A 17,393-nucleotide genomic window follows, 5' to 3' on the forward strand; every position below is an offset into this window, starting at 1 on the left:
TATTTGCATGTGTCCTGCCTAAATTGCAATTGATAGTACACATCAGAAGTGAAATAGGTGAATATAAAGGCCCAAAAATACAACCAGCCCCAGGTGTGCTGTGCAAAGCCTCTCCCTGCCAGCTCATCCAGAGCATCACAGCCTCCACAGATCAATTGAAAATAAATTAAAGAAAGGATGAGGACTGCTTCCTAACCAGCCTGTCAGTCTGTGTTGATGGGGTCTGTCTCTTCTCACACTGCTGTTTATTGCACTCTGCTACTTCTTTTTTCTTCCCCCCTTCATTCTTAAAACAAACATGAAAAATCTCCAAATAGAAACACTGGAACATTTTTGGCTCTAAAGTTATCAGAAGAAAAAGTGAAGAAATGGCTTCTTCTTTGGAAGGTGCTCACAGGTCAGACACATCTGAGAGCAGGAGCCTGAATTTCACCTTTAACGAGGATGAGTGCATTGTTGGCACTTGGAGAAGCACAAGTGAGTTGGTTGTAGGCAAAGGAAGAACAGACCAGATATTATCAAGATTGGATGTGGGGAAGGGTTAGAAGACCAAGTCCTGTTCCACCACTCCTGAATCCCCTTGAGGCTGAGAGATTCAGTCAGCTTAATACAGAACTACAGACCTTTGGGGGTGGAAGCCTGCCCTGCATTCAGCACAAGGACTCTCCGTGCTCTTCCTGCTGGGGTACAAGACACAGCTGCAGCATCCCTCTTGCACAACTTCCCCCCATTTGCAGAGGCTCTTAGTCAGGTGGAAACAACTCTGAGCCCCCAAGCAACTTTGCAGCTGGGTTGGTATGAGGCCAGCCTGTAGCTTTTAGGGAGGTTTCAGTATTTCAGCTGCTGCGCACGGTATTTCCAAGTTATAAAGCAAATGTTCATTACATCCTGAGAGAACCTGCCTCGCTGAATCTCTTCCACCTGAGCTGAGTCCAAACTGTTCCGTGTTTAATAGAGAAACACCAAAGAATTCAAAATTCTGAAAGTGAGATTAAGTCCAGAGATTGCAATTAGGCTTTTCTTCCCCAAACAGACACCACTCACTCTTTCTCTGTGCTTAGGCCAATGAACTGGCCAGGTAAGCACTAGAATCATAGAACCTCAGAATTTTCTGACTTGGAAAAACCCACAAGAATCATCAAATCCAACTCCTGGCTGCACATAGGATCACCTAAATGTGCGCACCAATATGCATCTGGGTACATACAAACACTGGTCATTGGAGCACCCTAAGGACTTCTGTGCACTTCTCCTGCTCCCTCCTTTTTGAACAGTTAACCTATCAGCTATTTCAAATGCAATGTGAAAATAACCCTTTAAGAAACTCACGAGAAGTTCTCTTTCCAGCTCAAGGTATTCTGCAGCATCTGAGGAACAAACACTCACCTTAGCACATGAGTTGATCCATTTATTGTGGTGGTGGAACAGGGGACTGTCTGCCCCAGGATGGAAGGCCTTCGGTATCGCTCATCACCACAGCACAGGATGATGAGGAAGGCACGTCTGAAAGACTTGTTCAGGAAGGCATAGAGGAAGGGGTTCAACCCTGAATTGATGTAGCCCAGCCACAGGAAAGCTGTCCACAACTTCCCAGGCACCGTATAGTTTATGAAAGGGTCCACAATGTTTGTGACAAAGAAGGGGGCCCAGCACAGGCAGAAGCAACCCATGATGATGCACAGGGTCTTGGCAGCTTTGGTCTCGGTCTTCATGCGATGCGTGCTGTGCTGGTCAGGCTGGTGCCGGCTGTCAGCAGGGGTCCCTGCACGCTGCAGCACCCGGATCTGCCGGGCGTGCTCCCGGGCGGTGACATAGATGCGATAGTAGGCCAGCACCATCAGCAGGAAGGGAAAGTAGAAGGCCACCACAGAGCAGGTAATGGCATATGGCTTGTTGACCATGAATATGCAATACGTGGAGTTGGAAGCCTTGTTGAACTGCCTTTGTTGAATCTGAGGCCGGGGGAGAAAGGACAAAGAAGGGAAGAAATTCAGTGCTGCTCCTCTGATACCAGCAGTCTGTTTGCCAGGAAGCTCCACCACCACTTTGCTATTTGGTATGTCTCCTAAGCTACTCACCAAATCAATGATGCCAATGCTATTCCAGCCTTGCATGATAGGGAGGAAAGAAATAAATGTCGGGATTACCCAGCAGCCTCCAAGCATTACAGCAATACGCAGTGGAGTCATCTTGTTCCTGTACACCAGTGGCTGGCAACAAATAGCATAGTACCTGCAAGGAGAAAGCAAGAGAACAACCATCACTGAAGGAGACCTTCAGGTTTTCTAAAAATAAAACTGTAAAGCCTTTTCCCCAGCTTGTTTCTTCTGCCTTTCAAAACAGCGGTAAAAAAAATGATTCTATAGCCTATTTCTATTGACTTCCTCTCAGACAAGGAGCCCAGAGTATTTTCACAACATGAGTAAATAAGGTTTCATAGTCCCTTGCAGGGAAAAGCCAATATTTTCTATTTTCCAGCTAGGGAAAATGAGGCACAGATTAATGCTGTGGTTTGTCTGAAGTCATGGAGCAAGGGAGTGACCTCCCATGTTGCCCTTAGTCACAAAGCTGTCTGCAACCTCCTTACCACAATGGATGAATTCACCTTCCTTCTATTTGGCCATAAGTGAGTAAATGCTGGTTTTTTTCTAATGGCAACAGACGTATTTTGACAAAGCTGCAGAGGTTATTACTGCAAATGAACAAAGTGTTTCATAGTTGTGAAAATGTCAGTAAAATTAAGTGTGCTTTTTCCTAACTGAGCTCCTTTTCTTCCTCCCTATTCCCTGGCCTTAACCTTGAGCCACAGCACAGCTCTGCCCAGGGCTTCCAGGCTTTGCCCCATCAAGGAGAGGTGCCCCATGCTCGCCTTTCTTCTCCCTGTCCTTCCAACACATTCACAGTGCAATAGACTCATGTTCTTAAAATAACAACCAGCTTTGAACAGAAAATATCTTCTGAGATTAAAAAAAAAAAAATCAACTTATCTGTTTGTTTCCTGTGCTTCCCACCTGTTATCAGATTCCTACATCAAGAAGGTGTATCAAGCCTAAAAATAGAAATCCATCTCCAAGGTTAAATATGCCCAGAAGCACAGCAGATCAGCAACAATATCATCCTATTGCAGATTTCTGGAGGTCCTGACCTGACAGCCTGTCTTAGACTCCCAATGAAATATTTTCAAACTCTATATAGTTTTGGATTTCAGCAGACATTGCAGGCCAGCACTGATATTCCCACTGCTGAGATAGGGAGCTGGAGGCCAGAGGCTTACCCATGTTCACACTGGAGACCAGAGCAGAGCCAAGAAATAGCCTTGACTTTCAATCCCCTGCCCCTTGCTCCTAGCAGTCTTGTGGTTTCTTTGATTTGAACATGACAGAGTGAGGAAGATCGCAACAGAAATCTCACAGGGTAGACTGTGAAAACAGTCAGTCTGCAAAGGCACTATACCCAAAAACCAAGTTTAGATACGTCCCTAAACTATCTCTTGCTTCAGATAATTGGTAGGAAGTAAACACGCAGCTACAGAACACCAGACATTTTCTTCTTGACCATACAGACATAATGAGGATATTTATAAAAGAAAATCTTTTGCAAAATGTTTTATAATTCAGCTCATAAAGCAGCATTAAAATCTCTTTACAACCAACACGAGTCTCACTTTAAATGTGTAACTGAGAACATTCTCAGCTTCCTTTTAAAAGTCTCCAGGGATCCTGCAGTTCAGATCTGAGAAGATGCTTCTACAGCTGGTTGGAAACTACTGGCTTGGCTCCAGAACACAGCTGTTCTACTGCAGAAAATAGAAACTGCTGTGAAGCAAGAGAGCAGAGCTCAGCCCAGCCCCACTGCCAACATGGGTTCCAGCAGAAATGCCCCTCTGCTTCCCCTATAGATGCCTCTTGCTGAGCTCCTGGCATTTTCACCTGCTACAACAGGTAGATTAGAGACACCACAAGCAACCATGAATTCTCAGCTCTTCTAAACAACACCATATATAATTCAGTTCTGTGCCTGATGGGTATATTTTCCCAATGAATTAATAGTTATTGTCTGGTAGATGTACCTTCTAGATTTGGGAGGCGCAGACGTTCTGCAATGTGGTGCCCATCTGTGTACCCAGCGGATATGAGTACTGCATTGGAGAAGTGGCCATTATTTCAACAACTATTTATAAAAGGAATTAATGATCTCTGACAAAGAGATTTTTTTAAAGTCAGGCTTCACACCAAGACATAATGTGTATGTGGCCTATATAAGTCTGCCTTACGAGGTCAGTCGAATCATAAAACAGAGACACTAAATTAGCACACATGCACTAAAACTGGACCACAAACCTGAAGAGTAGCCTTTGAGAAATTCTAAGTGCCAGCAGCCTATTAAAATAAGAGACAGACAAAACCACACACGTGCACATCTTACGTGTATGTATCAAAGTGACATCCTTGAGGTGCACAATTTGTGTGGGAACTGAAAAGTTTGTACTAAATAGGCAGAAAAAAATCTAAAAATTGCCAAATTTTCTTCAGAAATTAAAACCAGTCATGTGGAGTCAGTTAAATTGCCTTATTTTGATAAAATTAGAAGATATATTCCACACAGAAGGTTGAAATAAAATCAAAGTGTCAAAAGAAAACATTTTTTAACATCTATTTGAAGCGAGATTCAAAATGTCACGGGGGAAAAATGTTGAAGCAAGCACTCAACTATTTCAATTTGATCATTTATACATTGTCTTCTGGTTTCATGTGTGCATGAAAATCAGCCTGTTTCTCTGTAGAATTTTGCTTTCAAGGAAATGGTGTATTTGACAGTAAATGTTCTCTTAGAGCATCGTCTGAAATGTTCCATTTGTGGAGCAATGCAAACAACCACGGTATTCAGTGGATCCAATTCCTCTGTTCACTGGCATGGCCTTAACATCCCTCTGGAAGCACAAAGAGATGCCAAATAATTTACAGTCACAGGATTTAATTAGTTTGCCTTCAGTGGGTCCAGATTTGAACAGGCGAGGTTGCCCAGCCTCAAAGACATGCCAGACTCAACTGGAGAGGGCCCTGGGGGACATGGTGGAAATGAAGACAGATTTGAGTTGGAAGAGGAAGGATGGATCAGAGATTTCCACAGCTCCTTTCAGCCCAAACTTTTCCAAGTCTATCAGACAACAAGGGTCATCATGGTCAAACTGTACTCTCTTCCAAGTATCCAAGGGAATAATAAACATCTCTTTCTCCTTGGGATAATTACCCTCCTTACTCTGCTTCTGTAACTTTGCCTTCTATTACTAGAGATTATTGAGTTTGGATTTCCCCGTGTTCTTCAGTTTCCTTCCCCAAGGAAATAAACTGACCTTTGAATTCAAACAGGTATTTCCAGTAATATATTTGATTGCTTATTCAGACAGATGGTGCTTCTCTTGGCTCTAGACACAAGGGAGATCTACCTGGCATATCTGTTTATTTACTATCTCAGAGACACCTACAAAGTGCTACCCAGTGCTGGACATCAAAGGATTCCTGTCACATTCCTGATAGCAAGTCACTGCAAGTCCCAAGAGGCCGCATTTATTTGTGGAAAGGGCAGAAGGAGAAATTCAACAAATAAATGAAGAGAACAGCCAGGACACCAGCTACCATTCCAGTCATTGAATCAGCAAACAGAAAACCATGACACACTGCTAATTAACTACAGGAGGAAAACAATTCTTCCAAGCAGCTCAAGTCATTACATTTCTGTGCTCCTATCTCTTCTGTAGCTGACAGCGTTACACTGACTTGTACTTGCTATTAAAGGCCATTAGAGTAAAAATTATGCCTGTAAAAATGACATCTTAAGCTCTCATACTTCTTCCCTCCCAGTGATTCAGCAGCAATTTTCCTCCACTTATATGTCAAAAGATTATACATATATTTTCTTGCTAGGTGCAGCTGCAGTGACTCCTGCTGTATTCAGAGTTGAGCCCAGTTCTTCCTGCCCCTCCCCTGCCAACAGCAGCAAGGTCCTGCAATCAGAACGTGGGTGACAATTTTGCTGATGGTAAGTGAGGCAGAGAAGCACACAGCTGGCTGCCCACTGCTCAGCAGGACTCCATTCAATGGCCCAGAGAGTCAGATAACAGCAATCTCTGTATGTTAACAAAAGTCACTGAAGTCACACCAATTTTTGCACTAGCTGATGATTTGATGCAGGCGGTGGCTTAGGTATTTAAGCAGCTATTTATTCACTGAGAGAGAAGGAATTATATCTCCAAGATTATCAATAGTTTTAGTCAAAATTTGAAATAAGGCATATTCTACATTTCTGCTTCTGCTGTAGCTGTTTTCCCGTGGTCATAAAGAATATCTATTAGGTACTGCTGTGACAGTGTGATGGATGAATATAAAATGCAATATATACACATGATTAATACAATGTCCAAGTTTAGTTAAATATTAATTCTTAGTATTATCAACCAAGATCCACATTTTTTCAGTTCCCTGGAAATGTTAAGTACCCGTTACCTACAGTAAAAGACATGATGTGAACATCCTCTCTTCCTCTATTACGACATTCTCAGCTGAAGGGGAAATGCAAAGATCCCTTCCTGGACTTGCAGATCTTCCAAACAGTTCCATAAAGCAAAGGTTATTACAATGCATTTCCTTTCCCATATCAGACATTCACCACATGTGAATGAATCAAGAGCTAACATTTTACAGATGGCTCAAACAGAACAAAATAGCTCATGTAGCCATAGTTATGGCCTTTATGGCCATCAGGGATATGCTTGGCTACCAAGGATTTGTGCTCTGCCCAGTCACTTGGTGGCTCTGAAAAACATATATGCAATTGTCCATTGTCTTCCAATCACAGGGACTTTGGGGGTATTCATTGGTGCCAAATGGATTAATCCCCCAGAGTGAACTTTATTTGCTATAAACAGCCTCACGAGCTCCAAGGGAATGAGGGGCTGGAACCTGATGATCCCTGAGGTCCCTTCTAACCCAAGCCATTCTATGATTCTATCAACACAGGTACACCTCTGTTATGTTCATGAAAGCTATAAATGCCTCTCCAGGTTCAGTGCCCCGTGGAGGAGCCACATGTATGCGGTGCCCATCTGCTCTAAGAGCAGAATATTTTAACCTTTCCCAGCAGAACTTGCATTTTCCCTACTGGTAAGTTCATCTTCATGGTCGGTGCTACACGTAAAACCAAAGATCAGATATAAATTCATAACACATAGTACACCAGTGACATGTTTGTACCTAAATGCCTTCAACACTTTGTGGAGAACAGGCACAATATCACATTCCTCAGCAGCAGGATTGTGGACAGCTTGTCTAATGTTAAGTTTGTGTATATGTGAAGACAGGATGTGATGGGTAAGAAGGAAGCTGTGAATCCAAAGAGAAAATAGACAGAAAATGAAACACAGTTATATTCTTGCCTTGTATGACTGAGCACTAAATGTGCTGTGTAGGTCCAAGGCTTTTGTGGAAATGTAAGTGTTGTAAATCATGGATGTTTGTTGTTGCCTCTTTGCCTGTACAAAAAATCTCACACAAACACACAAACATATGCACATTCTGACTGTCCTCTCCATGGGAAAAACAAGAGGAAAATAAAGGTTCTTCAATATCATGTCAACTTCCAAGTGATAAAGCCTGTAGTTATCACAAGTTTATAGATTCTAGGCTCTTGGAGACAGGAAAGTGAAAGGGCTGAGAAGCAGCATGGCATTTCACTACATTCCTGACTTCCACCAGACAGCAGCAGAATTTAGCTGTGGCCCATGGCAGTGATATCTGTGTACTCACTAAACACTGACAACGTGAGACTCTGGTTGTAATTAGATCCACCATCAAGACCAAAACCACAGGTGCAAGAATCCAGGTAACCAGCTGAGCCAGCAGCGTTACCATTCTCTGTGGTTAAGAGAGGTGAGCAGTGATGCTGGCCAGCCACCAGCCTGGATGCCCAAGCTCCTCCTCAAGCCTGGGGCTGCGTATGAGCTGCCCTTGGAACATCTCCAGGGAGTAGCCAGGCATCCTCAGTTCCTGCCTCAAGATGAGCAAATTTTGAACCACTCTGCTGCCTTCTGAGCACCACAGAAACTAATTACTTTACTGCATTAGATAATTCCTTCCTTGGAAAAAAAACTGAAATATCTCCCCAGTTTTCAATCCAATCTTATTTAAGTTATGAGCGTGCAGACACTTCCCTGAAAGGAGCTCCTTAGACATCACAGACAGACAAATACACACCCACCTTTACAGAACAGACGGGGCCATATGGGTACCCACATAGAAATCCATTTGGTGTCACGCGTATATATTACATGATATGCATACCATATGATTTATCATCACTGGGGCCAAAATGAGAGGAGGAAAACTTTCTGAATACTGTAATTCTTTAATGCTCTTAAGGAGCATCAAAAAACAAAGCAGGGGGTGGCAAAACCAAGAACCCCAGCAGAGGGACTGTCTGGTGAGCTGCTCTCAGCCACAGCTCAGATACAGAAGGTGCTGAACGGAGCAGAGGGAAAACTTGTGTGACACAGAATGGCATGTTCTTCTTTTCCTGCAGTCAAGCCAGACTTGGTCAGGCTTCAGCTGAACTCTGGCAAAGTCGGAAGGTCCAGAGAGAGAGAGCGTCAAGTTCATCCCTTTGTACAATTAAAATAGCACTACTGGCTTTGCCAGTATTTCTGTGAAACCACACTCAGGCCTCCACATAACCAGATTTCTATGTTATTTTGGGAGAGAATGGCTCTTTTTTCCTTTTTCTCTCTGAGCAAATAAACGATGATCTCTGACAGTGCCAAAATAAACAAAGTTATGCATTGCTGGTCTAGGAGAAAAATGTCCTAAAATGATTATATCTAACAAAATTAAATTCTTATTAGAAAAACAATGGTCTGCTGGTGTTGAGATAATTACACCGAGGGAAAAAAAATTGCTAAAGAGAACAGTTAATTGGAATTGGATAAATTTAGCAAGTAATACAAACAAATGTATGTTGCCAAATGGAGACGGAAGGCTCCTCCACAATCCCTGCATGGGTTGGTGTGTGTGCAGGGCTACTGTAGGCAATGGTGGCAAAATAAATGTCCATATTTCTAGCAGCTTCATAGAGATTAATAAAGGACAGTGCTTCTTGCAGACTGTGACCATCTGCCCCATGATTTTTTGTAATGTTTTCCAACCTGAATTCTGCAGACCTGTGTTACCTTTCTCTTGGGTCCATCCTGCAGCCATGTGCCATATCCCAGCCCTCCTGCACAGTCACTGCTCATCCCCTACCCATGTGGCTGGGTCCTGATCCACACAATCAACTGCAGGGGACCAAGCCTTTTTCTGTCTGAGAAGGGCAGGGTGAAACTCATGGCCTGGTTCAACGCTGCTGCTGGCACTGTGTCACACAGCCAGCCTGTTGAATGCTAGATAATTATTTACTGATGGCTATTCAGAATGCAGTGAAGCTGCCCACTGACACCATGCCCCTGCACCTGCCAAGTGACATCCCACAGCACACAGCTGGCTGCAGATGCCCCCTCCCTGTCCTTCAGAGCCTGGTCAGCTGCAGCCCCTGCCCCTGTTCTAGGGAAGTCTAAGGCTCTAAAACATCACTTCCCTCAAGGGATTGTACTAATTTGATGTCTGAACAGTACATTAATGTTAATTAATGTTTGTAAACGGTGCAACAAGCATCTGTCACTCTGGTGCTCCAACACTCTTTGGATATATCTGTTTTGCTTTAGCCTTTATTTAGCAGTGATTATGTGGTATGTTTGGATTCAGTAAGATTAGCCCCATGTACACAAACACACAGCTAGGTCTGTTCTGTTCTGTACACAGCAAATCTACCAATGTTTCTAATGCACCAGGCGAGCAGCAGCCAGCAGAGACACAGCCCTGGAGGAAAGCTTCCATGGCTGGGACACACCAGGAGATCTGGAGCAAGCAGCAAGAGCCTGCAGGATGCTTTGGGTGTGTAGTTAAGCAGATGTGCCATGTGTGCATGTAAGGCCAAGAATACAGACACTTAAGACTGTTTTTCTCTGTCATTTTGGTGAGTGGTTTTTGTTGCTGTTGCTGTTTTTCCATGAGGCTTTGAGAAGTAATTACACTGTAAACTGTATTACAAATTCTGGAGAAGAAAATTGCAGGTGAACTCTATTTGGAGAGATTATATCATAGCTTCTTTGTCTATGCATATGCAGTGCCATTTTGTTTTTCTCTTTTAATCTCAGAGACACAAAGAATGGACAGGTATGCATAAAACATGCAATAGATAAAGAATTTGGGGGTAGTTCTATCATTTATATTAGAATGCAGAAAAAATAATAAAGAAGTATAACCCAGTGACAGCAGAATTTGGATTCAGTGAGCCCTGAGGTACCTCTGATACCCTGGAGAATCATGTTTTCAGGTGAGCCTGAGTGTCCCTAAGTAAATCTCTGCAGTGCTTTGCTCCCTGTCTCTCAGTGTTAACAGTGGATCCTCCTGTTCATGCAGTGGTTTTTCCAGATTTCTGCCGAAGTCTGAGTGAACTGAGGGGCAACAGTGAGCACATGTGAAGTAAAACCCTGCAGAAGAAGCCCTGCTACAAAGGCAGCTGCCAGGAGTGGTGGTGAACACAAGGTTAACACACTGCAGCAGCAGTAAATCCGGGCAGCACTGAGCGTGACTGTCCCAGAAGCATGGAGTACAGGCGACAGCAGGAGCTCACAGTGTGTCGTCAGGAGCTACAAAAGGGGAATATGGGTGGGAGGGGATATTGCAATATTTTGGCAGCAATATTTTCCCTCCACAACCTCCTGCCATCTCTTAAGAGCCTGGGGAATCAAACCCCAACATTTACATTACAAGTCCACATTCAGAGCGCAGCGCCTAACAGCTGCTTCACCACTAATTGGCTCAGAGCAGCAATTTGTCAACGTTTTTAAGATAATGAGCTTCTCATTTGCTCTCCAGCCATCTATGATCCCAGACAAGGAAACATGCCATGGCTGCTGCACATCCGCTGCTATCAGGATGCACTATGGGGTGGTGTTCCCCCTGCATCCACACCAATCAGTGCAGAAGTTAATCAAATGCCTTTTGGAGCGTGGCTGGTTACAGATCCTTTGGATGAAAGATGGTATTTAAATATCAGTTATCACAATGATGGGAATGATTATGGGTATTTTATTCCTATTAGCAATACTAAGTAACAGTATTTTTAAATCTCTGCACAGAAAGCAACTGAAGGCTCTAAATACTGCTTGTTAGAATAGCTGGACAAGATGTTTCATTCCAAGTATTCATCCTGTGAAATATGCTTGTAAGTCTGGATGGTTTTTTTCCAAGTTGAAAAGGTCCACTATTCCCCTTTGAAAAACTGCAGCAAAGTTGTTTCATATCATTTCTTCAGGATTTCAGTGTCACTTTAATTTGGCAAGGAAAGTTTAAATAAAAATAAAGCTTTTTGAATCTCCTACAAAGCTTATACACCTTTCTCATGAGCTCTGCTTACCTCCTTGTTAGTCATCCCTAGTGGGGACCTGCAGATGGATGCCTCAGCAAAAAACCTATAAAATCTGAAGGCAGGAGGGAGGTTGCTTTTTAAGTCTTTCTCCATATAAACTAGTAATATATGTCACAACATGTCATTCAGTAATATGGGTGTTCATCTGGCTAACAGCAGGAAGAGCAGCTCTGATAGCACTTCAGAGACGTGTCAGGTCTGCTTTGACAAGGGAGGGAAAGGCAGGCTGCTGAATGCCTCAGTCCCTGGGCTCGGGAAGCTCAGTGTGACCCCCAGCCTGCCCTCCTGCAGCCCCAGCAATAAGCAGCACCCAGCACTGCCATTGTGGCAGAAATGCTGCCACAGCCTGAAGCAATGATGGAGCACCTGGTAGGGCCAACCCATGGGAGCTCAGGTGCATGCATTACAGCCAGATAACCAGAAGAGGTGGAGCCACGATCCACCCCTTCCCAGATCTCATTTAAGGGCTGGCAGTAGAGGTGAGGGTTTCTTGCTGGGGATTCCTGCCTACGTGAAGCTTTCCCAAGGTGAGTTTATCCTTACTTGCTGCAGCCTGCTATCCCACTGTCAGTGCTGTGTTTTCCATTGCATTATGGAGCTACACACAACAATTTCCCTGCTAAAACAGTGTCGTGGAATTATCTAGATCAGTCTATGTCTGTAACAGGGGCTGTAGGCCCCCAGCCCCAAAGAAGAATGGGAAGGGAAAGAAGTAAGGAGGTGGGAGCTGAACTTGATGAAAACAAACAGAGCAACAGCAATGATCTAAGGAGGAAAACTTATTTTACTAACTGTGATAATTGAATTGCTCTACCAATATAAATCTCATTCTCTTCAAAGGCTCCCTATGCTGATAAGGATTCAGACAACTCTTTCTAAACAGAGCTACCAAGAGAAACTCATTGCTGCCTGGCACCCAGCATGTTCATGCTGTTGTGGGTAAGCAACAACAATGAAGAAAGCCAAAGCAAAAGTGATTTGCTCTGCTGCTTTGCTCATACCTGTCCAGTGATATGCAGCACAGGTGCAGGATCGATGCTGTGGTGAGCAAGACGTCAAGGGATGTTCGGACGAGGCAGAACATCTCCCCATAGATCCAGTTGTCCTGGACCAACTCAATGGCTCCAAATGGCATCACCAGTACTGACACCAGCAGGTCCGCAAAGGCAAGAGAAACGATGAAATAATTGGTCTTGATTTTCCTGCAAGACAGGTAACAAAATGAATAGTTTCAACACAACATCTTCCAGTGTGAATGGAGATCTTGGCTTGTGATTGGGTCTGATTTGCTTCATCATACAGATAGCTCCTCTTCAATGAATGTCCCACTTCATATTGTCTCCCTCAGCTTGTTCCTGGTTTTTACAGCTAAACAACGCCTGTTTCTGCTGCATGAACACATCTTCCTGCTCACATATAGGAGGTAAATAGATGCCCACAGGCCTCTGTATCTGGCTCAGTTTTGTGGGCTGCATTGGAGAGTCTGGGGATGAGGAGTGAGATTTTATTTTAACTTGTATATTGAGTGAATCCTTCCAGAAAGCACTCAGCAGAACCTAGAAGCTATCATTTTAACTCGAAGAGTACTTTTAGAATCATAACAATAAAATAGAATTAAATCCATTAAGAATCCCACACAGAACGTGAATAGAGGCTGCTGAATATCTCACTGCAGTCCTGGGGCTGCTATGACAAAGCTCAGGGGCAGGAGCCAGCCTGAGGACAGGAGTTTTGAAGGTGAGCTGCAGGGAACATCTGCTGCCTGCAGCAGTGCTTGGGGTGCTCATTCTTCGGAGGGGATGTTTGTTAGAAGAGAAATGGGAGATGGAATCAGGCACTGTGTTCAGCTCTGTCTGTAATTGATCTATCTGGCTTTGACACTGAGCTCTACACAAGTAGGGGATGGATACTGCAGTGGCCCAATGTCACAATGCAGATCTGAGCTCGGGGGTGCATACATGGGGCTCCCACCTGAAATGTGTCAGCATCAGGTGCTGCATGGGCTCACCTGAGCTGCCTGTCCCGGCACACAGCCACCATCACCAACAGGTTCCCCAGGATGGCCATCAGGATAACCGCAGAGATGAAGGTGAGCAGTACGATCTTCTCTGCTACACTGAAGCCCTCACTCGAACTTGGGTGGGAGCAGAAACAAGGAAAGAAAAGACACATCAGAGCACAGACAGTACAGAGCAGAGGGCTGCAGGTGTCTGCCTGCAGTTTGGCATCACAGCAGCAACCAAAGAACAAGGGGCAGCCTGGCATCTTTTGTTGTTTTTTCACTTAGGAGTTGTTCCAGCATTAGGTAAAAGAAAACACATTTGTTAGAAGGAAGTGCACAGTCTTTCTACCCTGAAAACAATAATTTCCTTCTTTTAGTGGAAAGAAAGAAAAGAATAATGTGCCAGTATAATGTTGGGAGTATTTGAAGTCTGTATTCTTACAACTATCTCGTTAAACATTTTACTTCTTTTCTCTGTTTAGGAGCCTGCAAAACAGGAGGGCAGCAAACAGCGTGCAATGAATGTTGTTCAGTTCCTCACAACATTAATTACTACAAAATCACTGACCCTTTTTTCCTTTTAGGCTATTTCTTCTGACATATCCAGAACCAAAGGCACCTCAACCCAACACTCATGTATTTCCATAGTACATCACAGTGGTGAGAAGGGACGCCTGCTCACAGCATCATGTGGGGCTGGAAGTAAGCTGGCATTAAAAGCAGAACTCAACACTGATCCAGCAGGGAGATTTCTTCACTGCGTATGGAGCTGGCACTCAGCACTGGGATTAATGTGGTGAGATTGCTCAGGTAATTGAAAAATTGAACGGCTATTCTGTTTCAATTTGAATTCCTCTGGGGTCATGTTTTATTTACTAAATGCAGCCCAGACTTTGACACTTCATCTCACTGAGTTCTCTTTATTTATTTATTTATTTATTTTGGGCAAAGCTAGAAAGGATTAGAAGCTCTGCTGCAGTCTCATCTCCAGTGCCTGTACCATCTTAATAGGCTTCTTATGGACAACTTCAGGCTGCCTGCACTGTGAAGCATCCCATTAATCACAACCTCTGTCCCCAGCACTACTCTGAGTCTGACTCTTGCTCGCTGTTGGTTGTGCTGTCGGGTCAGATCACAGCCTGCTGAGGCTGCAGACCCACAGTCTGTATGAACACTGTCCTAGGAATGCTTGGAGTTTTCAAGTTTTACAAGGAAATACGTCACTGCATGTAGATCCATCCAGATGGGTGAGGATGTCCATGAGCAAATAAGGAAGAAGAAAGGAGGCATACAGCATTGGGCTGATCCATGCTGCAGTGATCTGGCTATAATAAGACAGAGGTCCAAGGCAGTTGCATGCCTTAGCTTTGTAAATGTATGTCCTTATGCCAAGCAAAGCTTTCTCACCCATGAGAGCACACACAGCTTTTAATTTGCAACAGTCTTATGAATTAAAAACAGGAGTTTAACAAATGTCACATTGCATTGGTAGACAGGTGTCTCCCACCCCTTTGTGGAGTTTTGGGGCCAAAATATTCCTGAGTACTGCTAGCCTCATGTGCCTTTGGACATGGATTTTTGTGGTACCTGTGGGTACATAGAGAGGTGTGGGTTCTCATGCAGAAGATTCCCAGTAAGGCAGAAGCATTTGTCCTATCTTAGGTGAATGGTTGCAGCCAAGGCAACAACTGCACCTTCTGCCCTAATGGTTTTCAGAGCTAATGTCAGACAATCCAGTCCTCCTTAATGGAGGAAGGTCACAGGGTTATGTTGACAGGCAGGCGTAGTCATAGATTCACATTCAGTAAGGCACTTTTGTGCAAGCCAATTACAGATACAAAGATAGGAGAAAGGAAAAATCAAGAGTGTGTTTTATTCAGCATCTGAAATAGTTTGCTCTTAATTAGAAAGAGTTGTCTACTGGACTTAGCACAACTTCAAAGAGGGCAATTAAGGCTCTAAGAGGCTTTCTGAGCAGTTGGTAGCTCTGGGCAAATGCTGCTGCACTCAGAAATGTTGACAAGGCTCTGTCAGAACTAAGTGTGGGTTTCCCAGCTTTTGTTGTGTTCCGGCTGCCCTGGGTCATTAGTTCTTGGACAACTCCTGAAATGAGTGGGTTTTGTTGCTGCAGCTCTTGTAATTGCTGCCTGCAATTTGCTTACATTAATCTAGTCACACCTCCTCCCATCTGATGGAAGAAAAACCCATCTGCCCAAAGGCTCTGCCTCATCCATCATCCTGTCCTTGACAGCGGCCTGTAGGAAATGAAATGTCCACATGCATATAGCAGCACTCTCTCATGCTGTAAATGTCTGTGTCATAGTGGTTTTGTGTCAAATGACTGTTGGTGAATTCCTCTGGTCTGACTGTTGAATTCTCAGCATATGGGGGATACAGTCTCTGGACAGCTTTCCTTTACCTAGCAGTAGTGGCTAAATGCAAAGTCAGGAACATGGAATCAGTTTCCATGCTTTTCAATCGCCCCCAGTTTTATACACGGGTATATAAAGATATTATAAAGGTAATAGGCATCCAATTCCTTATCCCAAATCGCTCTACAGAAGGATGTCATTCTTTTCCCCAGATAGAAACCACTTTCCCACTCCCCTCCATGTCAATCTGATCTATTTCCTTTCCCTCCAAAGCAGAGTCAAGTGTTGGAGATTCTGGAAGGCTGCAAGGTAGGAGCTGCTGGCAGTCAGACCTACACTGCAGTGATGTGCTTTGGAGAATGAGCATCTTGGAGCTGGTGCTCGGCTCATGTGCATAGTGCTTGTTGGGATGCACAAGGTGATTCCTTGCTGGAGCACATGTTAATTGTGTAGACAGAGGTTGTACAGCTGGAGAAGGGCAGACATTTGCCTGCATCAGTACAGCGAGCAAAGCTGATGTCCAGAGACTTCATTAATATGTTCATCAGCAGGAGAAGACATCACAGAAATTAGAAGCAAAAGAAAAAGACAACTTCAAAGGCAGATCTCAGCCACAGGCCAGCTAGCTGGGTATGGGGCAGATGAAAAGCTCAGGAACAATAGGGATGCTGGAATCAAAGGCACCTCCAGGAGCTGTAATTGTGCCTGCCTAAATTGAGCCCTCACAATAGGCAAACTCCACGGCTGCGTCTGTAAAATAAAATGTCACACTGCATGGAATGGCTCCTCACAAAAGATGTTCCTTCTCCCTGAGTGTGGCAGTGCACATATGCTGGCATGGCAGTAGAGAGAATGATGATGTTTATACAGAGCCAGGCAGAGGGCTAGATTTCTATTCTGTCTTATCTAGCTTTGCTCATCCTTCTGCTGTTCCTACACAACTCTCATCTCTGTGTTATTTGAGCACCTTGTCTCTCCCTGCAGTGTGTACAGATGGGAGAGTCTGCTTGTGAGATCTCCACAAAAAGCATTTCTCCCATGGCCCATGATAGCGCTCCCCTGGGGAGTGTTAAATAGCGTACACAGCGCTTGGGGTGAAGGAAGGGCGTTCCTCTGGAATATGGTTTTGCTCATCTGCTTTTTGATCTATCATCAAGTAGGAAGATTTGTTAATTATTCATTCTCCGTAATTCGAATCTGTTAATAATGGAAGAAGTGGATATTGCTGTAAATTAAAATCAATGGTTTGCTTAACTTCTTTGATCAAACCTGAGCGCGAGCACACTTCTGTTTAATAAAGCAGAGATTGATGGGTTTGCTATTACAGGGAAATGAGATTCAGACAAAATGATTGTTGGTTAGTAGGAATATAGAAATCGCTTAAGAAAGGAATATAGAACCGCTTAGAAATACTAACATGGAGTGAATGCTTAAAACCCACGTGGGTATATTTAAAAACTTCTTCGGTGCGGTTGTTAATATTTAAAAAAAATGGTGTAATT

General features: G+C 43.9%; 1 protein-coding gene across 2 annotated transcripts in view; it reads right to left on the minus strand.

Annotated features, from left to right (window-relative positions):
- Positions 1 to 17,393, minus strand: part of HTR4 (5-hydroxytryptamine receptor 4) — an 85,688-nt gene that overhangs the window by 32,745 nt on the left and 35,550 nt on the right. For both annotated transcript variants that reach the window (XM_015876096.3, XM_015876097.3), the window contains exons 3-6: positions 13,526 to 13,651; positions 12,519 to 12,719; positions 2,079 to 2,232; positions 1,387 to 1,952 (exon numbers count right to left, since the gene is read on the minus strand). In XM_015876096.3, coding sequence (XP_015731582.2) covers positions 1,387 to 1,952; positions 2,079 to 2,232; positions 12,519 to 12,719; positions 13,526 to 13,651 — 1,047 coding nt within the window. The remainder of the gene's footprint in view (positions 1 to 1,386; positions 1,953 to 2,078; positions 2,233 to 12,518; positions 12,720 to 13,525; positions 13,652 to 17,393) is intronic.

The sequence above is a fragment of the Coturnix japonica genome, chromosome 18 (genome assembly GCF_054131305.1).
Source record: "Coturnix japonica strain WE chromosome 18, WE-NBRP24, whole genome shotgun sequence".
In the NCBI taxonomy this organism is placed as follows: domain Eukaryota; kingdom Metazoa; phylum Chordata; class Aves; order Galliformes; family Phasianidae; genus Coturnix; species Coturnix japonica.